This window comes from Eleutherodactylus coqui, chromosome 1 (assembly GCF_035609145.1).
Source record: "Eleutherodactylus coqui strain aEleCoq1 chromosome 1, aEleCoq1.hap1, whole genome shotgun sequence".
Taxonomy (NCBI): Eukaryota; Metazoa; Chordata; class Amphibia; order Anura; family Eleutherodactylidae; genus Eleutherodactylus; species Eleutherodactylus coqui.
Genome location: NC_089837.1, coordinates 86831111 through 86857075, shown reverse-complemented (window position 1 = coordinate 86857075; position 25965 = coordinate 86831111). Strand labels below are relative to the sequence as shown.

General features: G+C 42.4%; 1 protein-coding gene across 3 annotated transcripts in view; it reads left to right on the top strand.

Moving 5' to 3' along the window:
• The window catches only part of LOC136621990 (ephrin type-A receptor 3-like), a 236008-nt gene that overhangs the window by 96196 nt on the left and 113847 nt on the right, over positions 1-25965 (top strand). For all 3 annotated transcript variants that reach the window (XM_066597927.1, XM_066597936.1, XM_066597918.1), the window contains 2 exons: positions 16509-16664; positions 22567-22902. In XM_066597927.1, the coding sequence (XP_066454024.1) occupies positions 16509-16664; positions 22567-22902 (492 nt within the window). The remainder of the gene's footprint in view (positions 1-16508; positions 16665-22566; positions 22903-25965) is intronic.

The window sequence follows — 25965 nt, the reverse complement described above, 5'->3', positions numbered from 1 at the left end:
TCCTTTGAAATGGTTTCCAAACCTTTATTCATAGACTTAAAATAGGCTCAAAATCTTCTTAAGCAAACTAGCACGTCACTTTACATCTCATTTTCATGGCATAGTCCTGTGGTGATGGAGATAGACATTCTGAGTAGTCAATGGGCAGAACACCTTTGCTTCTCATCACCCTTCACGTATGGATTCCCTACGGAGGCTGCTCCATTTATGCAACAGACTACATAGCGTATATTACTGGAAAATTAAAGTGCTGAGGATCTAAAAGAAATCCTGCTACTATTTCTTTACTATGGAGAAAAGCACAAACAGATGTCACTTATTAGATTAGCAAAATAGTGATGTCACACCTATTATTTATATTTGCAAATTAGTGATGTCATCTGCTAAATCTGAAAATAAGTGATAACGCCATCATTATTGAATGATATTATCACGGAAGAACTGATCTGACTTGGGACTAGGTTGTCAGGTTTTCACCCCATCACCCCACCAACTGGGATTTGGTCTTTTCTGCGGGGAACCCAAGACCATTACCCTAGAAAGAGTATCAATTAAGAAGCAGCTGATGCACTTGGTCAGGTTTTCCATAATTCGGTATTGTAGGGCGTAGTCAGGGATGTAGTCGCAGAACAGAACCAAAGTCACAACAGGAGGGATATTTTCACAATGTAAGCCAAGGGCCATGGCAGGCCACAGACATGGAAAACATAGTCAAGTAACAAGCCAAGGTCAGGAAAGCTGGATGGTTTGGGCATGGATCAAATAGCAGGACATCAGACAGAAACAAACTTGCACTTTCACACAGTATGGACTAATTTTTCAGCCACCTGCTGATAAATGGCATAGCCTTGAATGGGCCAGGAGCTGTAAGAATTGATTGGAGACTGGAAAGCTGGGTGCGTGTGCTGGTCTTTTAAGATGTGGACTAGGCTCACACCTATAGAAACCAGTAAAAGGGATAGCTGGTGCACCATCTGCCACAATGGGTAAGATGGCATTGACCATGTCTAATGGCAGGAGGAGGTAGGGAGCGCTGTCAGCCATAACCAGCAACCAAAGCAGATGTCATCAACTGAATCAGGAAAGTAGTCGTGTTACTATTTTGTTGTGAAATTATCTTATATTTGGGGAATACTGATATCATTATCTGTTAGATGTGGAGAGTAGTGATGTCACCTGTGTCACAAAAAATAATAGTTATGAAACTTTTCTTTGCTTCTATTATTTTTAGTATGTTTGGATTTATCTATAGGCACAGAAACCACACCGCAGTGTTAACAACATACACCACATCCCAATGTCTCCGAACAGACCCATTGACTTACAGTGGCATCTATTGACGTTCTACTATGATGTCCGACTTTTATATGGCAAGAATGTAGGCATTAATGTACAGTACAGCTGTTTACGTTGTCTTGTGTATATAGTAGTAATACTGGTAGTCACAGACTATAGGCTCTTTATGGTATTCTGTTGTCTGTCTGGACCATTGGTTGCTCATGGGTGTTAGGGCAGTACCTAAGCTCCTTGTCACAAGTTGCCTAATAGCCAAGGTTGTTTTCCACCGCTTCTGCAAAGCTAAGATAGTATGTCTCGAATGCTCTAGTTATGGAAAATTACAAATCTATGATATGCCAAAGTGAAACATATAAGATGGATACAAGATACAAAATAGACACATATTTGCTGTCCCAACATAGGCAAATTACCGGGAATCTCATGTAGATTATTTTATATATAGAGATATAGTATGTACATTTACACAAAAGTGCTAGCCGTAGAAAAAAGTATAATGGTTTTAGTATGTTACATCATTTTTTGTTATTTAGAAGGAGTATAGACCAGACTTTTGAAATAAAAGTGCTACAGACTTTGATACCCTTCATACTCTGCACACTTATGTTTTATGGAAAGGTTGTTAGACCCTTTCTTGTACTCAATGACAAAAATAGCATATAGAACCTGGATATACAGAGATCAATACTTTTATCAAGTGACCAGACAGTGCCATATAGTGCCCAGATAAAGAGTAGTCCAAATTGTGTATGCAGTGCAGAATACCCAGTACATATTGCTTTCTCCATACTTCCTAAAAACTAAGACACAAAGCCATTCCACATAGGTAGGTCCATTTTTCAAGGGCTGATAATCGCTCGGATTCTCGCTGCATCATGGGATTCTGAATAGAGATGAGCGAGTATACTCGCTAAGGCACTTTACTCGAGAGGTAGTGCCTTAGCCGAGTATCTCCCCACTCGTCTCTAAAGATTTGGGGACCGGCGCGGGTGACAGGTGAGTTGCGGCGGGGAGCGGGGGTAGAGAGAGGGAGAGAGATCTCCCCTTCATTCCTCCCCGCTCTCCCCCGCCGCTTCCCGCCCCCGCCGGCCCCCGAATCTTTAGAGACGAGCGGGGAGATACTCGGCTAAGGCACTACTCGCTCGAGTTATGTGCCTTAGCGAGTATACTCGCTCATCTCTAATTCAGAACCATAATCGCTCAGTGTAAATGTGTGCAGTGACTGATCGACCAACAATAATTCATTCACTCGCCTATATTTTGCATGCGCAAAATTGCTTGCAAATATGTCTGTCTGAAGGAGCCCCCAAAGGGTCTTTGCAGGTCTTTTTCAACTTGCATAACAAATGCAGGTGAGACCTACAGTATTGTATTATAATAGCAGTCTGCATTTTATACATCATACTACATAGCTACAGGCTTGAGGAGGTCTTTGTTTCAGTAAGCACAATGATGCCATTGTCTTGACAAGAATGTGCTTTCTAAGGGCTCAGTCAGACGGGCGTTTTTTGCTGCACATGTTTTTTGCGTTTGCGATCCGTATCTATTAGATCCAATGCTTTTCAATGGCAGCAGTCACGTCCGTTTTTTACCTGCACAGAAAAAGTTGCACAAGTAAAAATAGGGCAGCGAATTTCAAAATGCAAGTAACTGCGGCATCCGTCTTTTTTGGATGTGAAACCCCTGTTTGCTATCACATCCAGGGGTTTCACCTTGTGGTCAATGGGGCCGACGGCAGCAGCGCCGACCTCACTGAGAACATACAGTGAAGATCGCGGTTGTCTGGCACAGCTGTGGCAGAGGATTTCTTCATCTCTGCAGGGAGTCCCCTCATCACTGAACAATGTGACAGCATTGTCACAGTGTCCTGTGACAAGGGGAGTCCCCGCGGGGATGAAGAATTCCCTTGCCACAGCTGTCACAGCTGTGGCACAGAAGCGCGATGTTCTCCCATTGCTTTCAATGGGGCGGGTGCTTCTGCAGCTCCATTGAAAGCAATGGGCTGCCGGCCACACCTGTAGTGATTTTGAGGGAAGAGCTTTAAATATAAGCCCTTCCCTGAAAAATCATCCCTAGAATGTGTATAAAAATATATACTCACCTCTACACTGCTGCCGGGGCTTTGGTGCATCCAGACGCTTGTCCTCCTGAACTGCTTAGCAGCTGAAAGGGCTGCCTGTGATTGCCTGAGCACTGTGACCAGTCAGAGGCAGCTCTCAGCCATTGAATGACAGCTGAGCGCTGCCTGTGATTGGTCCCTGCACTCAGTCAATCATTGAAATCAACGAATGGCTGAGCGCTGCCTCTGACTCGCTGAGTACAGGGACCAATCACGGGCAGCGCTTCCTGTATGTTCTCAATTGGGTTAGCACTGCTGCAAAAAAGTGTGCAGCAAACAAACTCCTGTCTGACTGAGCCCTAAAGCTTGTTTTCGGCTCGTTGCTATAAGTACACTTTATAGATATCACTATATACTAACAAGGTAAATGTATCTGAATGTATCTGAGCAAATGTATTGCTCTCAGTGAGAGAGACAAAGTAATTGTGTGGATGTGATATATTTTAATGGCTAACAAAAGAAGTGATGTTAACAGAGCAAGTTTTCAAGGCTACATAGGCCTCTTCATCAGGCATGTATAACTCAATATTATAGCAGCCTGATGAAGAGACCTAGGTAGTTTCAAAAGCTAGCTCTGTTAAAGGGGTTGTCCCGCGAAACAAAGTTGGGGTATACACTTCTGTATGGCCATATTAATGCACTTTGTAATATACATCGTGCATTAATTATGAGCCATACAGAAGTTATTCACTTACCTGTTCTGTTGCTAGCGTCCCCGTCACCATGGTGCCGTCTAATTTTCAGCGTCTAATCGCCCGATTAGACGCGCTTGCGCAGTCCGGTCTTCTCCGTGTTGAATGGGGCTGCTCGTGCTGGAGAGCTGCTCCTCGTAGCTCCGCCCCGTCACGTGTGCCGATTTCAGCCAATCAGGAGGCTGGAATCGGCAATGGACCGCACAGAAGACCTGCGGTCCACCGAGGGTGAAGATCCCGGCGGCCATCTTCGCAAGGTAGGTAAGAAGTCACCGGAGCGCGGGGATTCGGGTAAGTACTATCCGGTTTTTTTTTTCAACACATGCATCGGGTTTGTCTCGCGCCGAACTGGGGGGCTATTGAAAAAAAAAAAACGTTTCGGCGCGGGACAACCCCTTTAACATCACTTCTTTTGGTTAGCTATTAAAAAGGTATCATATCTACAAGATTACTTTGTCTCTCTCACTGAGAGCAATAACATTTGTTTCTACTGGCTAACACGGTGCCAATTTTTTTTCTTGAAACAGAAATCTAATAAAATCTGAAACACAACATAACTGTAACGCACATAATTTACTACTTAGAAACATGTAAAATTCTGCATACTTTAAGGATTAACTGTATTCCATTGCATCTTTGAAGGGCATTTCTCTGAACTGTATGCATCTTTCAAGTGGTTAAAAATAATATTTAGCAGTTTCTTAGTTATGTTTATGAGAAACTCTCTGAGGGTTGTAAATCTGTCGCTTTTCTAGACTCATGAACTGCAAATCTGCCTAGTTACGCAACCTTATGGGAGTGGAGAATGTCTTGCTGCTTAGAAGAAAAAGGCAAGGGTTTATATTTACAGAGGAACTTTTTTTTAAACTTTTGGAGTAAATATTTTAGTATGTGGGTTCCTTGAATTCAATATTAGTATCAGTTGGCCTGAAGATTAAAGGTAAGAGGTTGCAAAATGTCAGTGTTACATCTGTGCAGGGCAAAACCTTAGTGTCCTACCCAGACAAAAAAAAAACCAAAAATGAATGTGAACAACACAAAATATACTAATTTGTGATAAGGAGACGTAAATGGGGAAAGCAGGTAACTGACCCTAACCTACTGGTAAGAGGAAACCCTACCTATAAGCAATGTGATCACACTGATGACGGCTTTCTCACATCAGGAATTTGGGGTGACCCTGACATTCTCTAGATTGCAACAGGGAATGTAAAAAATGCAGAAAACACAGAAGTACAGGTGATAAGATGTTATAACACTGCAGAATTGTAATCACCAGACAGACTTATTGTTAGGTTGTGCATCTGGAACCTGCGGTTCTACCGGGTTCCTTGAGCAGAGCTTCACAGGTGAGGGTTAATTGAGCTGGCTGGGTGTGGTATTTCTCCAGACAATCCCCTCTGGTCTGCTGCACATAAATAGAAGCATATCTTGGTAGTAGATGCTGTACATTTTAGTGCTTTTCTGTTTTAGTCTTTGTTAATCCCATTCAGAGCTGGTGTTATGCATACTTGTCTGAAGTGTCTCTCTCTCCTTTCCTGAGGACAGTCTGGACACTTGTTGTTCCTCCCCTCATTGCATTCTTGGGTGCGTGCATCGAGTGGTGTGTGGTACGGTGACCACGTATGTGCATATGCCCGCAGTTTTCTTCTTTTACCTCAGCAGGTGCAGCTTCCAGACATCTGATGTCTTATGTGTGTGTCAGATGGGTGATGCCTGACATTATTCCCTGTATGTCAGCATGGTGACTGACTTTCTTTCCCCTTGTTGTGAGGACACTTGGACTGGCTTTGGTTTACTATCTGTATGCATGTGAGTTCTGGGTGGAGTTCTTGTTCTATGTGATTTGCATAATCTTGTGTGTTGGTGTGAACAGTGACTTGTTTTGTATGTCTCTGCAGGTGGCCGGACATGAGGTGTGAACAGTCGCATTCTGTGTTCTGTCTGTGTGCACAGTGTTGTGTCTTGTGTTTGATGCATCTCTCCAGGTTCCTAATCAGGGAAAGCCAAGTCCCAGATGAAGTCAGTGGGTCAGTCCTTATCGGGATAATAACCGCACTTTTAGGCAGGGGTTTCCCACTTTCCCTGATTAGTAAGGGGCAGGTGTCCTTCCATCCTTACCTAGAGTGGAACAATTGGCCTATGCAACATGATGAGAGTTGCTGCAGTTTTATTAGGATTCCAACTTGCGTCCATGCGGAGCTTTAGTGCGCCGCATGGACATGACACTTATCTTAACTAATATGCTAGTCAGAATCAGGAACTGTGGACTTGACCAGAAACCCCTTCAGACAGGGAATATTCAAAGAGATGTCAGACGTGCTCTGTACAGAAGACGGGCAGGAGTCAGGATACAATGAGAGGTGTAACTTGAAGTTGCTAGGCCCTAGTGAAAAATATATAACAGGGCCCCCAACTATATTCTTTCTTTCATAGTGGTGGTCTCCTTTGAGGAAGAAGGACCTTATGGGTCCCCTGAGGCTGCAGGGCTCAGGTACAGTCGCATGTTTTGCACCCGTTATTTTCTTGGATGCATTTCCTAAACGAGACATCTAGGCCATCCATAATGCTGTCCTGATCTTATTTTATTTATTGACCCATGACTTACTTCTCTTAAAGACTATTGTTTCCATTTCTTTAATGCGTAGATGTTGTGTTCTTATTTAGAGACTGTGATATTTTGCATATTAATTTCATAATGAAAACAGCTCATTAACCTCTTCTACCAGCAAAATATATTTCCAACCACACCGGTCTTACTCCACAGTCCATACACGGCCCTATGTATTGCTATGTATAAATCACCTGCAGGGGACAATACCCTCCCACCTTAAGTCTGCCGCAGGCCTCCCAAACACATGCGTATTCCCCGTCCTTGTGTCCGGGAGCATTAAATCTAAGAGCTATTGATTGTACAGAGCAGATCTGAGTCAGAGAGTCTTCAATATTTAATAGCATTGCTGATTTGCGAGGCTGGCTGTGTTCAAAGCTTCCAAATCCTTTGTTTTTTACTCATCCCACAGTTGTTCATCCTTGGATTGAAATCAGGGCATGATCAGACGGAGAAAAATGTCATCCAGTCTCTACTTTTTGCCATTGGATCTTGAGTATTTCGGACAGGCCTAATGGTGTTTCGTAGAGGTTATTCTCGTGTCTGTGAAGCTGTGCCGTAAAGCATGCAAAGGGCTTCACCTCAATCAGATCACAGAGTCTTTGAGTTTCCAGTAAATATAAGAAATGAAAAAGATAGCAATAGGTAATTTAATTCTACATTGAGTCTGAGGTTATCAAGGCCAGAATGAAAAAGTAATAGCTGATATTTGACTGTGGACAAATCCCGTCTCCAAGTAATAACTAAATTTTTAACAGATATATATATATATATATATATATATATATATATATATATATACTCACATCAGTCCGTGCGATGCTCATACACAAGTTTTAGACCAATTTCCATGGAAGCAAAGAAACTAATATGTTTTTCAACTGCTGGAGAAAACTATGGAATTGACCCGATGACCCTTGTGCTGCAATTAGACAAAATGATGGTTTTTACCATACCATTTGTAAAGGAAGCTTTAAAGCCAGGGTCACCTTTAGTGAACTTTTGCATATATATTAGTATATGTGTTCATGGCAGTTCCCTAATATATATCTAAAAGCAGCATTTCCCTGTTTTCATAGGATTTGCCCAAGCCTGCTCTCCGTTATTACTTCCATTGCTTCAGCTAAGGAGAATGGACTAATTAAAAGCTGTCCAGTTTAGAAAAAAATATATTTTAAATACCCTAATAGGAAATTCTGAGTTAATAGAGGTGGTCTTTAGTTCAGGATCCTCATTAATGAGCGGAAAGCAATTACACAGAACATCTCTCATTCTGGAGGACCAGTCCTGTCCTATATTACACAGAAAAGCTATTGATTTGAATAGACACTGTGTAATGCTTACTATTCCCCGTGGGGGTGCTGTAGGAAAATGGAATACTTGCTATCAAGCTTAACTATAAATTACAGCTGATTGCTGGGGGTTCCAGCGATGGCGCACTTTGTGATAAGCTTAAAGGGGCTTTCCAGGCAAATAAAAGGGTCCTTTGACATTAAAGGGGTTTGACATGAAAGGGTCCGTTGACATTAAAGAAGTTTTCCAGGCAAATACTATGGATAAACTATCCTCAGGATAGGTCATCAGTAGCTGATTGGCTGGGGTCCACTGCTTAGGGATCCCGACTGATCAGCTATGCCACAACACGCAGGATTATAGAGCAGAAGCTCTTAGCTCCGATCCCTCTGTAGAGGCCAGCACTTGCAATTGCAGACACAGCTCTCATTAAAATGAATTAAAATCAGTCAGCTTCTGCTCTGTACCCCTAAATATTGACAGCGATCACCTAATCAGCCTGGATCCTGAACAGCAGATTCCAGCCTATCAGCTATTGATGACCTTTGCTGAGCCATTGATGACCTTGCTATAATATTTGCCTGGAAACCCTCTTTTATGTCAATGGACCCTTTTAGTCACGTGGGACTGTCAAAAGTGGAGAACCCCTTCAAGAGGTGGCAGTTGCAATGGGTCCAGTGCCTGAGGGGGCTCAATTGCTTCTCAACCATATAAGGAGAGACCAGTGTTACAAAGGACACATGATAGTTGAGGAGAACAATTACCGATTTTGCACATGGTGCACTTGAGCCAATGCAATTAACTATTACAGTATATACAGCTACTATAGTGTTACTCTACCTAGGATGGGAATCTCTGCAGACAATACCTGCTGAACTGCTATAGGAAGGACTGACCTATGTGTGGTTGATGTCAGTGCAATAGGGCGATGGTTCTCAGTGTAGATAATGTCCAGTGTAACCACTTTTTAAATTTCTGTACAGTTGATAATAGTTGTGGACTCTTTTTCTAGTGTCCATGGAAAATAATGGAGCCTGTGAGGCTGGAGGAACTTGTACAGCTGATTATGATAGTAATTATCATCATTTTGCAGTTAATAGTGAATTCTGCTAAAGTGTTCATATGAGTATTCTTGTCTGCAGACAAGTATCACTTACTGTATAATCGTTGTGGTTTATTATGGTTTTTCAATTTGTCCATCAAAAATATTTCCTGTCCATGACTTTTTGCAAAGTTGTCCACTAAAAAAGATATATTCCGGTTGGCACCCCTGATGACATCAATGCTGCTGGGAGTGATTGTTCTGTGCGCGGGTGATAACAGTGTGATGGGGTGAATGTTGTGTGTGATAAAGTTCAATGGCAGGTTAATGTTCTCAGCTTTTAGCCTTCTTTAGAGTCAGGTCCACTGGTGCATAGAAACAAGTAAGCCCAGGGGTCATTCCAAAGAGGATAACATTTAACTGCAAAAAAGTTAAAGAGTTTTATAGGGCAACCCAGTTTCGGAGATATGGATCTGATATGGATCTGTTCACTTTTGAGTATTGCATTAAAGGGAGATATTGGTGACATTAAGTTTTCCCCTATCTGCTGAACAGGGGACAACTAACTGAAGGAAAGGGGGTTTAATTGCTAGGACCCCACTGATCCTCAAACATGAGTCCTGTGTCCCCTGAGGGACTGTGAAAATTAATAGAGCAGCAGCGCACATGCTTGGCCATTGCCCCATTCATTTCAATGATAGCACCAAAAATAGCCAACTTCAGGCGCTTGGCAATCTTCAGAACTCTCATTGAAATGAATGGAGTGGTGGCCGAGCATGCGAGCTGCTGCTTCTTTCATTTTGCTAGTCTCTTAGGGGCAACGGGACCCCTGTTTGGGTGATCAGTGGGATTCCGAGCATTGAAACCACCACCAATCAGCTAGTTATTCGTAATGTCACTGGAATACCCCATTAAGGTCCAAACATCTGGGTAGGTGAATAAAGCAATAAGCTGCTGCTGCTTTCTGCCTTCTTTAGATTGTAATAGACAGTTAGTAAATGCATATGAGGAAATATAGTAAAATATTCTCTGAGATCTTAAAGGCGTTGTCCGAGTTAAGTAAAAGCCATATCAATCAGTTCCCCATGTATTAAAATAGCAAATCAGCAGTAACTCATCTCTCCCCGCTTCCATGTTCGTCCCCTGCTGCTGGCTCTTGTCTCACTGTGACGTCACTTTACAGGCCGAGCCTGTTTACAAACAAGCTGCAGCAGCCAATGACAGTGATCAGCAATCATGCCTGAGAGCTGTCATTGGCTGCTAGAGCAGGTTAATGGGACGTCACAGCTGTGGACAGTGGAGCTGGCGGTGGATGACTAATGGGGCAAGGTGAGTAACTGCTGATTTGTTATTTTAACACATGGGGGATCTGTTCATTCCACGACTCAGACAACCTCTTTAAGATGATGAATAAATAAAAACTTTATTAAGTGATAAAATTGACATGTTTCAAGATTTGACCAGTCCTGGAGAGAAGGCCAGTCCAAGAACAATCTTGAAAAGTATCTAAAGACAGACTGTTTTGGAGGGTGTTTGCTACTCATCAGTGCAGAGAAGGGTCCTAGTTGGCTGGATGAAAGGTCTTTAACTTGGGACTGGGGGGGGGGATAAAGGTTCACTTCTCTGCAGATGAGTGTCTTTGTTTTCTGCAGAAGACTCTGGTTTAGCTTATATCCTTAGCTATGTTACAAGGCCTGTTGAAAGGTTCAACATTGACTTAAGGCCCATTTACACCAGCTGATGATCGCTTAAAAAAATCGCTAGTCGGCGATTGTTTTAACGATAATCGGTGCATGTAAATGTGCGCCCATCATCCGCTTTTCGGGCTCTGCTAGCTGATTGTTAATTTCAAGCTAACCTAAAAATCGTCCTTCACTCTTATCAGAAGTTCTCCACGGGGAGTGTTGATAGCATTGTTTCCCCATGGAGAACAAAAGATCTGAGCGCAGATAATAGCCTAGGGCTATTAACTGCTTTCAGTGAAGGCTTCATTTCCACGCCTAATTGGTATTTAAGTAGCTGAGTAGCTACTTAATACTTTATGCAAAATGATCGCTCAAAGCTGTCACTCAAACTGTCGTTTGAGTGATCTTTGAGGGATCGTCGGCATGTGTAAACCAGCCTTAAGGAAGCTACCTTCCAATAGGTGGTGCGGTGGAGGTAATCTTCTATATTTGCATACTTTTTGTTCCCAGGGAGCATTGTATGACCTATATAAGACTCCCTATGCCAACCTGGTGCATTCCTCAAGGACCCACAATTTTGAAGAAGCTATTTTTTGTCAATGAATGGAGAAAACAATATAACCTAATTCTGCATTTGTAGGCTTTCTGTGTTCTATTTCTTTGGAATCCCTGCTAACTTACTGTTCATAATAACTCTGTGGGGATCCTGTTTTCCGCATTCAAGGGCTTGTGTGGTTAGAAAACCCACTCTCAATTACTTTATTAAAGAGTTCTGAGTTAAATAGACAATGGTTCCTGTTCAGGATCTTTATCTATCTGCTGTAGCAAAAACTACCAAGAGAGTGTCTCTCAGTCTGGAGAAACAGAGCACTTGAGTCCAGGTTTGCCGAAATATTACCATTGATCGCAGCAGGTGGACATCCCATTCATCAGCTTATTGGCAGGAGAGCGTTGTAACAAAAATGGATTGTCCAAAGCAGACAACTCCTTAAAGTCAAGTTAAAATTTGCTGCATACATGCAAATAATTCATAGTAGCAACCTTCAAGTCCTTGATGCCAAAATTTGTTTAGGGACTAGAAGAGGGAAGTTATATCACCCGGCGCTCTCCTTTCTCCCTGTTCTATCCTGATCCAATTTATTCTTCCCAGAAGATGGTCCCATTAAACAAAGACATATAGAGATTGACAGTTCAAGTGGTTTGGAGCCACTTTAGAGATATCAGGATGACATTATCAGTAATTGCCTCATATAATAATATTATCACCATCTCTCTATATATACAGACAGGGCGATTGGAATAAGCCTGTAAGGTTGCAGGAATACAAGCACTGTCTCCAGAGGATCCCGAGGGCTCTTACAGTATGTGATAGCCGCATGAGATAGTCTATCAACAATATATAATAGAACGCCAATTCCAAAATAGTTGGGACACTGTGTAAAATGTAAACAAATGTTAAGAAAAAAAGAATGCACTGATTTGGAAATCTCATATTTTGTTAACCCTGTCCCAACTTTTTGGAGATGTGTTACTGCCATCGATTTCTGGATGAGTTAATGTTTTTACATGAAATGGTAAAATGTCTCCTTTTCCCCTTCGAATATCTCTTCTATGCTCTATTGGGAATAAATAGGGTTAGATGAGATTTGCAAATCATTGTATTCTTTTTTTCTTAACATTTATTTACATTTTACCCAACTTTTTTGGAATGGGGGTTGTCAATTCAAGATCAATGCCTTTCCCACATCGAGAGTCCATCATGTAATGACATGATAGAATAACATATTACCATTATGGAAAGTGCGCACATGAACATCATAGTATGTAATATCTGACGTGAGATTGTGTAGCTAGTATTACATGGTCATACAGTCTCGCAGTATAGTCTTCTCATGCCTTTCTATATTTCCCATGCATATACCGCAATTCCTCCTCATGCATGTTCCATTACGCGTGGCGTTTTTCGCTGCATCGTCCCCACTCTCCACTTTTTTCGGTTTTCTCTCTGAGCCAACAGAGTCTCTACAGTAAAAACATGTCCTTGATTTGCAGTGAATTGAAGCAGAAGGAGACAATGTATTATTGATGCAGTTTTCCTGTATCTAAGGAGTCATGTGTCAGGGCTGTAATATAGGACAAATCATCTATGAGCCGCTTCTCTCTAAACAATGACATAAACAGAGGAACGTACTGCTTAGAAATTTAATTCAGGATTGAGTCGTGTCCCCCCCCCCCCCCCCCCCCTGCATCCTAAGTGGCTTTTTAGAAAGCCGGGTCTAGTACAGAAAAAGAATACATTCCAAATATCAACATACAAATCTGTGTTAAAAATGCGGCAGGGCTTGTGATTTGGCGTAATTCACATTAACTCATAATGTATGAACAATGCAGAATCAAAAGGGCTGCTGACACAGTCAGCTCTGCTACATCTGCTTATCTGCTAAGACTATAATTGATAGAAATATGATACTTCAATCGAAGAAAATAATAGGAAGAAAAACACGGGCTATGAATTATTTATAAAGCTCAAATGAGCAATATTTTAGGATGGAGAGGGCCTAAAGTGATGGCTGATAGGACATTAAAGTGATGGGTTCAGTCTTTCCACTATGATTTGTGTGTAGGCGCTTGGAAAAATATGTGCAATAGGGAGGAGAAGACTTCTGACGGCAGGGAAGATACCTACAGAATATAAAGTCATCGTAGATCTGATCCGTCTTGTATAGCAAGGAACGCAGAACGAAAACGGTGTAAGGCGCTATAAAAGCTGGCGGAAAGGGCAGCGGCACATGGTTGAGGTGTGCAAACCATTTGGGTGGATGCAGAGGCGTAACCTGAAGGTCCTGGGCCCTAATGCAAAACCTGTAACAGGGCCCAAACTTTAATGCTTTAGTCATAGTACTGGGCTCCCTATATGGAGAAGAGAGGCCTCATGGGCCCCCTAAGGCTCCTGGGCCCGGGTGCAACCGCATCCCTGCATTCCCTATTGTTATGCCCCTGGGTGGATGTCTGAGAGCAAGATCTGTCCCATTCTCCTCTCTCTCTCTCTCTTTCTATCGCTCTCTTTCTCTCTCTTTGTCACATATACTAACTATGCAGAAAAACTAGTAATTTCTTGTAAAACAAGTTGTGATCTGACGAGATTTGCCAACTCATAGCTGATTTCCTGCATCTCAGTATCAAGAAGCAGTATGGAGGCACATGGAGTGGTAGGCACTGCATGTTCTGCCATATGTTGCTCCGTGCAGTGCCATATTACTTTATAGACAAACACTTATGTTCCTCCAGAAACAATTCTTATTTACTATTCACAATACGACAGTTTTCTGGCAGAAAACCGCTTTCCATGCTTTGCACCACATTTGCTCTGTGTTTTTAGACATTTTCGGGAAAGTTTCTCCGAATTATCCAAAAAAAGGGTCGCGTTCTAATTGTGCCAAAATTTTGGTGCAATAATTGGTGTCAGCTAAGCCAACTAATAGGTAATCTAAACTCAGGGTACTTTTACACGGGAAGATCTGTTGGGCAACAGATGCCCGACAACTCGTCCTAGCGATAATTGTTCCTGTGCTTCTACACAGGAAGGAGCATGACTGAATGTAGGCGGGGGCGGCTGGGGATTATTCAGTCTCCATTCACATTAAGCAGGCAGCCGTTCTGAAGCTTGCACAAAGCGATACGTCGTTCAGTTTACTGCATGCATTTACACAGAATGATATAGTTGTGCAGATTCACGCTGGATCGCAGGAATCTGAACGATAATTGTGTAAAAGCATCTTCAGGGCTTCTACCCACTAGCGTTTTTTTAATGCTGCCATATCGCTGCATTTTTTTCAATGGGACTTTCTAATGTTAAAATCGCATCGCACAAAAATCGCAAGTTTGTGCTTTTGCATTAGTGTGCAATGTGATTTTAACGTTAGAAAGTCCCATTGAAAAAACGCAGCGATATGGCAGCATTAAAAAAAAATGCTAGTGAGTAAAAGCCCTTAGGCCTCAGGTCCACGGGGAAAATCAGGCTCGCCGCGGATTCTCCATGCAGAATCCCGCAGTGGGTCCCTCCTTTCCCGGGGACGTGAGGCTGAAATTAAGATGAAACGCACCTGTCCGGATGCTGCGGATCTTCCCTCCGTCGCGGCCGGATCTTCTTTCTTCGGCCCGGCGGATGTGCTTTTTTTAACTGCTGCTCTCCTGCTCTCCCGCGCCGGAGAGCAGAAGTTCAGGTAGAGGTGTTCCACGGATCCGGACGGCTTCCATAGGCTTCAATAGAAGCCTGCGGGAGCTGTCCCCACGGGAGACCCGCACTAAAATGGAGCATGCCGCGGGTGTTTTCCCGCAGTCGCAATCCGCGCCTGAAGGGAAAATGACATAGGCAGGTATTTAAATACCTGCAGGTGGCCAATGCATCCCTATGGGGCACGGATCATGAGCCCTTAGGCTTGATGGTCTTAAAATTCGACAGACCTATAATTCAGCAGAGCTACTGTGATACATTTGGCATATTTTAAGGCTACGCTCACACAGACGTTTGTAAAAACACTGCGTTTTTTTCCCCTGCGTACCTCACTTTACTGTACTGTGGATAACCATGGAGGCTCGCAGGCGGTCATGCGCAGTACAGTTTTTTTTGTTTGTTTGTATTTTCTGCACCGTCGCTTAGCAATGACGCGGGTACCCGCAGCGCATATGCAATGTTAATTGTATATGGGCTGTGAGTCGGACACCTCCATTGACATGAATAGAGGCCGTCCATGCAGTAAAATAGAGTATGCTGCAATTTTTCTCCTGCTCACGTAATCCGTAATTTGTATTTGTGAGTGTGAAGGAAAATTCGTAAATGCGTGCTTTCAATGCCCACGTTTTACTGCGGAAAGTCTATCATGACGCCGGTCACGGAATCCGCCATTCAAATCCGCTCCGGTGAGCCCGACCTAAAACTGATCCATGGGAAACGTTTCACTTGATTTTATGCTGCACTCCGGGGTCGCAGGTCTAGAGAAGCTCCAAACGTGAAAGGACCAGTATCTCTCCTACTATGGCCATTCAGTATATAGTATGGGCTACGACAGTGGCCGCTCATTTACTCCTAGACAGGAGGCACTGGGCTATGATGATAATATGGCAGTCTTTAGTACAGAAACATCCGCGGTTTAGTAAAGAGGAAGTCTTTAGCAGCAGGCATCCATCCTAACCTCCTACAAAGGCAGGGCGCTAATTATCATCACTCTCTCCAAGTGAATTAACATTTATCCATGCGCATCTTCTGTTTTCCGATGTTCTAATCCAACAGCTAATAGGCCAGAAACCTCATTTTGCCCAAAATGGAAAAAAGCCAACTCCTCGTGTTGCCAGTCATTGCCATATGATGCTCATCTTCAATTCGTATCCCATTTTTACTTAGATTGGACAATCACAAGATAATTCCTGCCTATTGGCAGATAATGCGCAGCGAGACCATGAGCCAAAGTCTTCATCGTTTTATACAAGACGGAAATCCTGTTGCTTTCAATTGAACCAATGAATGTATTCATGCAATTCATGCAGTTCATTAAACATATCACACATCTGTTCCCTTGGAATGGACTCCAGGAATCGCAGGGGGTCCTCGTCAGACTCTTAGAACGCTTACATGGACCATTTCACTTGCACTTCACGTGTCTATCAATGCCAGATTACCGCACAGGGGGGAAGAGGCTTTAAGCTGTCGTTTGAACTTGTTATCCATTGATATTGACTACAATTTCACCCTGTGGTCTTATTTGTCTTTCAGCTTGCCTTCCAGGGTATTATAAGGCTTTGCTGACGGATGCCCTTTGTGCAATGTGCCCCGCTCACAGCTTCTCCCTGCAGGACAGCTCTACCGAATGCACTTGTGAAAAAGGCTTCTACAGGGCAGAGATGGACCCCAAGTCTGCAGCTTGTTCACGTGAGTTGTGTTGCTGTTTTTTAAACTTTTTAAAAATAATTTTCTAAAATGGTTTTTTCATGGATAAATTGGGATATATTGTTCAATCACCGTATACCCTAGTAGCATGCGGCAAGCCAGATTCTAATATAGAGGAGCAAAAGTGTTCATATGCAGACTAATGAGCAGCTGTACTTTAATACAGGGCAATGCACTGCATTGTCGGTGAGGGTTGTACTCCTGTATTGTGTGGCACACTTATCTATGGCTGTCATCTTAGGTATCAGTTCATATTGTGCAGATTAGGTTTGTCAGCAGTCACCCCTTATCCACCTTGGGTTGAGTTGAGTGGCTGCTTATTAGTCTGCACATGAACACTTTTGCTCCTGTATATATTGCAATCTGGCTTGCTGCATGCTATTAGGGTATATGGTGATTGAGCCTTCCCTACAGTAGATATCTTGTATCTGGCTTCCTTTTATGTGAGTTGTGTCTTTGTACATTTTTTCTCACTTCTGTGATTTTTGGGATATATTATTTAAAGCAACCCTTGGACAAACAAAGATGGTCACACCAGCTTTTCTGACTACCTAAGGCACGCTGTACATTAGTATACATCGGAAGTGTAAGACACTGCATGCTGATCTGACTGGCAAAATTTGTGAATGAGGGCGGTTTCTGACGGCCATTTGCGCAACGACGCTAACCGGTATGGGGTGTGGTTGTGCATGAACAACTTTTTGGATTTTTCAAGCTCTGCACCATTGTGCAGGACTTTGAAAAAAACAGTAGGAAGATTGGTCCTGCACTAGCTCTCTAGTTAATACTACTTGCGGGAAAGATAGGGCAAGTCCTATATTTTCTTGCCCATATTATTAACGGGTAAGAATCCGAATAGTGAAAACGGAATCACTGAAATCAATTGAAATCAGTGGCCTCGTTTCTTCCCATTACACAACAGTGATTATCCACATTATTTCACTATTAAAATTAATCCATGCCATGGAGAAAAGAATTGACATAACAACTCTTGATGCAGTTTCCATGCAGATTTGCCCCCACTGACTGGGCTAAACCCCCATGCAACAAATGAACAAGTGTATTTAGTGCTCCAGAAGTCACCCTGGCTTGATTTAAAAGGCTAATTTGCCTAATATGTTGCTGGTGATCGTGAGTATGCACTGCGGTTAGCGCATACCCGCTTGGGCAGCTGTGCGTGTTTGCCCACCACCCATAGACGTCTATGGGGCTCTTTTGTGCACAAACAAGATAGGGCAGGACCTATTTTTGTAGACCTGTGAAAAAAAAACAGGGGCAGAAAAAGTGAGAATGAACCCACTGAAATCAATGGATTCTATTCTCCGTATTATAAGTGCGGCGTATCACGATCATCTGTTTAAGCCCTAAAACGCAGAGATTTTCCAGTGAACTTGTTTGTGGGGTAATTTTATGCCACATGTGAAGCCAACCTAAGTGGTCATCTGGCTCCACTTCTGGTTCGTTCCCAGTGGTCACATATTGGTTCAATGGCCAGTATATGATGAACAGCCATACACATAGTATCCAGGATCTGCTGAATGGTGGTATACTTACTGTAGTGTGCAGTATTTGCCAAGATGGAAAACTTTCAGTCTTAGCAATGGCTGACAAGGAAGATGAAAGTGATCCGCTCCACCACCACCAGTCCTCTGGTTCATTGCTTGCTCCACTGTTGGGTCTCATGTCCCCTACTTTGGCTTATATCAAGTGGATCTTAATGCTTTCTAGCCATTTCTCCAAGTTTCATCCAGCACTGTCTTACTTAAAGTGAGATAAGCAGTATGAGAAAGGAATATGCTAAAATATCAGCCTAATGTTATTTCCCTGGAGTGTTAAAACGCAGGATTTTCAAGGTTTTCACCTACAGATTGATGATTTTAGAGTTTCTAGTGCTATCTACCTCTACAACAGGCATAGTCACTGTTGAGTTATCATCTAATTGTAAGCCAACGAATAAGCCAGAAGCAATTTTCTGGTGTTTTGTTATATTGTAGCCCCAGACAAGTAAAGTAACTTTACATAAAACACAAGTGCGTATTAATGGAAGACATACGTTAGTGTTGTTGAGCGTGCCTGTATTGACTGCACACTCAGGAATTGTATATTAAAGGACTAATCATGTAGTGTTTGTGAAACTTAATGGTACTAATCCATCAGATGGAGCTTAGCCTCTTCCATCTGCTCAGCCTTTTGTTTAGTAATGCAAGATGATAATAACTCACCAACGCATCATAAAGAGCAAGTTAAACGTGATATAAATGCATGTATGTTCCCCGGCTTTAATGCTCAGCAGCTGTGCTTCCTTACTTCTGCACAGCTCTACATATATATCATGCCTGAAATGACTCTCTTGTGCCATACAGAAAGGGAGCGTATTCCCAGAGGACTATTACCAGGCTCCTTACTCTGGAAATCTAGCAGATGACTCTGTTTTGATAGTCTCATAAGACTGATTTTAAGGTGGTCCAACTGGTTCTACTGCCTGAGATGCTGTGCAAAATGGCAGGCTTGATTAAATTTATGAGTGAAAGAGCCTAAAAAGTGCGGCTGTAAAGTGTAACAAGACAAGAGAAGAGTTTTAAGACTTTATCAGCTGTAAATATAACATCTTACATATACATTGGAAGTTTGTAGTGTTTTTAATAATGTACAGTAGAGTTCCATTATAATATGCAATTGATAGTAACTAGTGATGAGCGATTATTAGAATAATCAGATTGGGAGGGATCAGACCAATTTTCCAAAAAATAATGGGAATTTGGACAACCCGATTCCCATTAAAGTCTATGGGAGTAAAACTCAGGCTCACTAATTTGGCCTCCAGAAATTCCCTAGTGATGATGGAGGAGGAGAAGCTAACAACTGACCCACCACACTTATTCTTTCATCTCCATAGGAGAATAACAAGAAAAATTAACACAAAGAGAACATAAAGGCGCCATACAGATGTTGCCTTCAGTCAGATGTCGACCTAGAACCCCAGCACTGCCAGGCAGCGGTGCTAACAACTGAGCTACCACACTTGTTCTTTCATCTCCATAGGAGGAGAAGGACAAGAAGAGCAAACCCAAAGAGAACATTCAAACTCCGTACAAATGTTTCCCTTGGTCAGATTTGAACTACTAGGTTTAAATCTGACAAAGGGGCAACATTTGCAGTCCTGTGGTTCTAGGTTCACATTTGACCAAGGGAAGCATCTGTATGGAGATTTTCAAAGTCCATATGGATGTTATCCTTGATGAGCATTGGACTTATCATCCCAGCACTGTAAGATAACAATGCTAACCACTTAACCACATTCACTGAAGAAGAGGCACCATCACCACTGAAAAACGGGGTTGGTCTGATTAAATTTTGAGAAAATTGGCTAGATGCTATTACCTAACCAATCACAGCAAGCAGAACTAATTGTAAAATACATAGACACTAACCTATATACAGTAGTTTGTGTATGACCACTCCAGACATCACGGCTATAAATGTCATACAAAATCTGACTGTATGACCAAAAATTTAAGTGTTCCCTCTTCACCACTCATTCTGTGTAGTCATTGAAGGGGTATTCCTCTCTCGGTTTTTCATAGCCAAGATGGGAATCTGCTACTATAGTTACTGGTCACCCAGCCGGTAACTATGAAAACACTTGAGCACACCAGCACAGTGTTGTTTCGTAGCTCCCTTTGAAGTGAAAGGGAGCTATGGATACAGTGTAGCATAGTGCACTACGCTGTTTCTGTAACTCGGTGAGTTATGGAAATAACATAGCATCCTGTGCTACTCTTTTTCCATAACTTCCTTTCACTTCACTAAGAGCCGTGGAAAGAGTGCTGGCTGAAACACTGTTTCCAACCGATGGTTGGAAGCAAACAGCCGGGGCTTCCCATCTCGGCCAAGTAAAGCCCACTTGTACGACTGCCACTCTATTCAATCTCCTCCTCACTATGGGAGGGGGGAAATGTAGGGTGCAGTGAGCCTGCAGTGAGGAGGCAAGGGGGGCATGAGACAGCCATTCTTAGAATCAGGGATGGTCTCAATGGTGAGACCCCCACTGATCAGACTTTTTTGCCTATCCTGAAGCACTCTTTATAATGACAGCCTATGGTTCCATCTGGGGTTCCATTTGAATACCATTTTTGGCATTCAAATGTAAAGCCGCTGGCCTGAAACCATAGACATGTTCGCTGATGGAATGTGGACCTACAGTAACCTAACACTAGTTCCAATAACAATCTACCACAGAAGCAAACTGTTGAGTGCTGTGATTATGACGAGAATAATCAATGCCAATTATCAGTATAGCTTTCAATATATTGTGAGCTTGATATATTCTGTAACTGGCTATGGATATGATGGTTTCACATTTCACCTGTATCGGCCATAACTAAATGTTCTTTGCATAAACTAACATTAACAAGATATTCGGAGACATTAGTCTTGGGAATCCAACGTCCTCTGTATAGTTACAGATCTAGTAGTGCTTATGCATTAGAGTGTTAGTCTGTTCATAAGTCACACTGAGCGCTCGGTGCAGCTATGCTAATCGTGTAGCATCACTGCCATTTACTATGAATGGTAGTCACTGTGCTCCGATGGGCGCCAGGCTGTCTATGCTACAGATATAGAGTGCCAAACATCCTGGTTAGTGCTGCTACATCTGTACTACTGAAAAAAAAAATCAATGTGGTAGTATTGTATTAAAATAATGAACTCCTAAATGATTGGTCAAGAAAGGGCCAATCAATATGTGAGGTGGTTCTTGTTGACAGTTGGCTCGAATTTCTAAGCAATTGCCACGATATGGAGGGTAGATCTTGTTGCTACCTCCTAGCCAGGATCTCCATGGGAATGTATTCTTATCTCTTGTCTTATTATTTCTAATTGGTCAGCTAACTTACTTGTACTTACTTATTACTTCTACTTACATATTCCTTGTAATAAACCTTCTAAAATCTTTCTCCGTGAGACCAGATTATTGGGCCCCCAAATTTTTGGAAGTATTTTGCATATCAGTGGTCTAAATCTTTTCATTACTCAATATTGCCATATTTCAGTAAATTATCACAAAATGACTTGGATTAGATATAGCCGTATCTAAACACCTGGCCTGAACATAATAAAGGACATTGTATGTACAAAGAAGTGCAGTAGCTAACCAGCAAATGGATAGAAGCCAAATATGTTGCAAAGTTTTCAAAGTACACGACAGAGAATTTCTTGTCCAACAATTCATATGGAAGTTGTGTAACCCCGGCTCGCTTTCCTTCCACGCTGTGACAATGATGCATCATCAGTATGATGTTATATTTGGATGACGGCTGGTTGCAAATGCCATTGATCAATTAGGCTCAGATTTTGTTTTCTTCATTGATGATTTGCCAACTTTTCCGTACGTTCCTTCACCCCTTTCAAGACTTTGTTTGCAAGCTCATTTTAACATGAATCATTTCTGGCATTTCATAGAATAAAGCGTTGGCATCCGTTCAGATTACGCTGGGTACGCTCTTGCTTGGCTTCTCTCCAGAGTGCTTGTACAAGGGAGTGTCCTTTGTCAGAAACCTGATAGACTCACTTCCTATGAGGCCTCTGATAACGGAAACCTTAGATCAGTTTTGTGACAGGAAGATGAATTGCTGGAGATGTTTCAAATCCTGGGATAAATGGGACAGAGGTTGAGCTTTCCAGCAGAAGCTGTCATAAAATCTATGTTCCTATCAAAGGATGATTAATAGTGTCCCTTTAAAAGCCTTGTTATGATAAATAGTGCCTGTCTCTAAAAGGGTATCTTCTCTGGTGTCACTGATGGTATCTCGGAACAGGTATGCTTTCCTCCGATGCACTGTCCCTTATTAAATGTCACCATCCCTATCTTCTCTATCTTGTTTAGGTCCACCATCTGCTCCACATAATCCAATATCGACGGTCAATGAGACATCCGTCATTATGGAGTGGAGCCCCCCAGAGGACTCAGGAGGACGAAAGGATGTCACCTATAATATTCACTGTAGAAGATGCCAACCGGAAGGGCAGAAATGTAGCCCATGTGGAAGTGGGATCCATTACATACCGTGGCAATTTGGTTTGTCCCATCCTCGTGTGCTCATCACAGATCTGCTGCCTTACACCAACTATACGTTCGATATTGAGGCTCTGAATGGAGTCTCAGAGTTGAGCTCTGGACCAAAGCAATTTATTTCGGTTAAGATTACTACAAGTCAAGTAGGTAAGAAATTTTCCTTTAATGTACAAACTAGGACTATTTTGATTTCATATGGTAATAATAATATGGAGTGCTGATATTGAAAGGGTTGTACCAGAATTTCAAGCTATCCCCTATCCACGGGTGAAGACCTCCACTGAGCTAGAGTAATGGACTCCCGTGTCCAGCTCACCTGTCACTGCAGGAAACACATCTCCTCCTACAGTGACGTCACTCTGAATGGAGCGCTGACTGAGCATACACAGTCAGCATTCTATGAATTGCAATGGGGCTGATGGCAGTCCCATTGAAAGTGAATGGAGTGCCAGCACTCCATTTAGTCTCCTCCTCACTGTGAGGTTACTGTACCCTCTTAAGGGGCATATGGGACCCCCATTCTTATCATCAACAGGGGTCTCAGAAGTGAGAACCCCACTGATCAATAAGTTGTCTCCCATCCTAAGGATAACTGATAACTTGAAATTCTAGTACAACCCCTACAAATGGGAAATAACCTAGCAAACTTTACATATTATGGTCAAGAATCACAAAAAAGGGTCAACATTACTGATGCAAACGTAGAAGGACAGATAGAAACACCAATTCCACAGCATGCAGAAAAGGCATATTTATACTATAATAATGTCATTTGTGGGCACTGTGGGGGCAGAGGCTGTTTTTTTTAACCTGTTCCTCTTCTGTTTTCAATATTGTATAATTTTGCTCCTTCTGATTCTGCAAGGAATAATAAACAGCAAATACTAATCAGGTGACATTGCTATTTCCTGAGGGACAATGACCATATGACTGTAGCACTGACCTTCTCATAGTAGATGACTTCATATTCCACCACTGCATCTTTAGTCTTCTCTGGTCATGTGTATCCAAAAATGGTAGCACTAAAAATTACAATGTGCTCTGCAAAAAACAAGCTCTCACACAGCACCATCTATAGAATAATTAAAAAGATATAGGTCTCTGAATATGATGACAAAAGACGGTAAAGCGTCGATCAAACAACTATGTATAAATACATTAGGGGACAATACAAGGATCTCTCCCATGATCTGTTTATACCAAGGACTGTGACGGTAGCAAAAGGGCATCTGCTATGTCTAGAGGAAAGCAGGTTTCATCACCAACACAGAAGGGGGTTCTTTACAGTAAGAGCAGTGAGATTGTGGAACTCTCTGCCTGAGGACGTGGTGATGGCAAAATCCATAGAGGAGTTTAAGAGGGCACTAGATGTCTTTCCAGAGTGCTATGATACTACAGGATATCAACATTAAATAACCAACAGGGTTGTTGACCTGGGTCTTGGAGTCCGGTAAGAACATTCAAACATTGATCCAAGGATTATTCTGACTGCCATTATGGAGTCGGGTAGAAATTTTTTCCTCCAAAATGGGGTAAATTGGCTTCCAAATTTGCCTTCCTCTGGATCAACAAAGGAGGGTGGAAACAGGCTGAACTAGATAGAGATTGTCTTAATTCAGCCAAACATAATATGTTACTACTAGAGATAAGCGAGCATACTCGCTAAGGACAATTGCTCGATCGAGCATTGTCCTTAGCGAGTATCTCCCCGCTCGGAAGAAAAGGTTTGGCTGCCGGCACGGGTGACAGGTGAGTTGCAGCCATGAGCAGGAGGAGGCGGGGGGAGAGAATGAGATCTCCCCTCCGTTCCTCCTCGCTCTCCCCCGCCACTCCCCGCCTGCCGCCGGCAGCCGAATCTTTGCTCCCGAGCGGGCAGGTACTCGCTAAGGGCAATGCTCGATTGAGTAATTGCCCTTAGCGAGTATGCTCGCTCATCTCTAGTTACTACGTTACTATGTAATAGTTTTTGCCTGGTAAATCCCTTTTAAAATGTTTTAGCTATTGTAACACAAGGATGCTTAAAACAAAAACCTGAAAATGACTGGTAGTTAAAGAGTTAAGAAAGCAAGTATACACCAAAGTTTTTTGTGTAATGTATATAGTGTTCACTTACTGAACATAATTGTTTTTTTTCTAAATCGTAAAAAAAACCCTGAATCAGAGTTACTATGGTTGCAGTGGAGTGTAATCGTCGTTCTCCAATGTTCACACACGACCTTCAACAAATACCGTACACATCAACACGTGATGGAAGTTTCAATGTTACACTTACAATTGGAGTATGCATCACATTGATTTTCCGTTGTGTCACACATCGAACACAACTTATACAGAGCAGATAATATACAATGATGTTGTTCATTTTACCCTGAACAGCAAACATGATCTTAGGCAAGGAATAACAAAAATAGTTGTAACACATTAGAGGAAATTGTCTGCTTTGTGCAATCTGTTTTGGTTAGAAAGGTCCTTTGATGATACAATCATCTCTGGGCACCCCTTTGCTGGGACCTGTAGTGATCAGCTGAAAACAGGGCTGCTATGGCAGAGCCCTCTGCCCCAGGATCGGGATTGGCCAACAGGTGCTGTCATCCTTGAGGAGTCAGGGGACTACCTGGATCTGTTGATCTGGAATCCTTCACAGGGAACTTGGTGTCCATGTCATCTGCCCAGCTTACCTACTACCATATTTTCTCTCACTCTGTATATAAATGATGTTTCTTCTGGTTCTCACCTCCATGAGAAGTACCAGAATAAACATCCATAATAAACTTTTCAACAGAATTTTTAATGTGATGCTTTTATTCTCTTTTGGCGCTGGAGTGGAACACTCGGTGGAGCACAAAAGATAGTCCCCACCTCGCTAAATTCTCAGCTTTAGAATGTTAACTCACTCCATCATCCTGACTAACTTACTCACACTCTGCCCTACCTAAACATCACACCCTGGTTACTGGAGCAAGGAGGACTTTTGGCACATTGAACCAGCCACGGGTTGTACTGCCTCGCTTCCAGAGGGTACAGTAGTTGAAAAAAACATTATTCAAGACTACTTGTGATTCCATACATGTTTTTGAATGATACACAATATTGAAAAGTGCATACCACCAAAACGTAAGCCAGTTTTGATGGTATGGCCAGGCTGTCATCATAAATATCTGAGCACCATTAAAACAAATGGTCAGTTCTCTTAAACATCCAACAGACTCC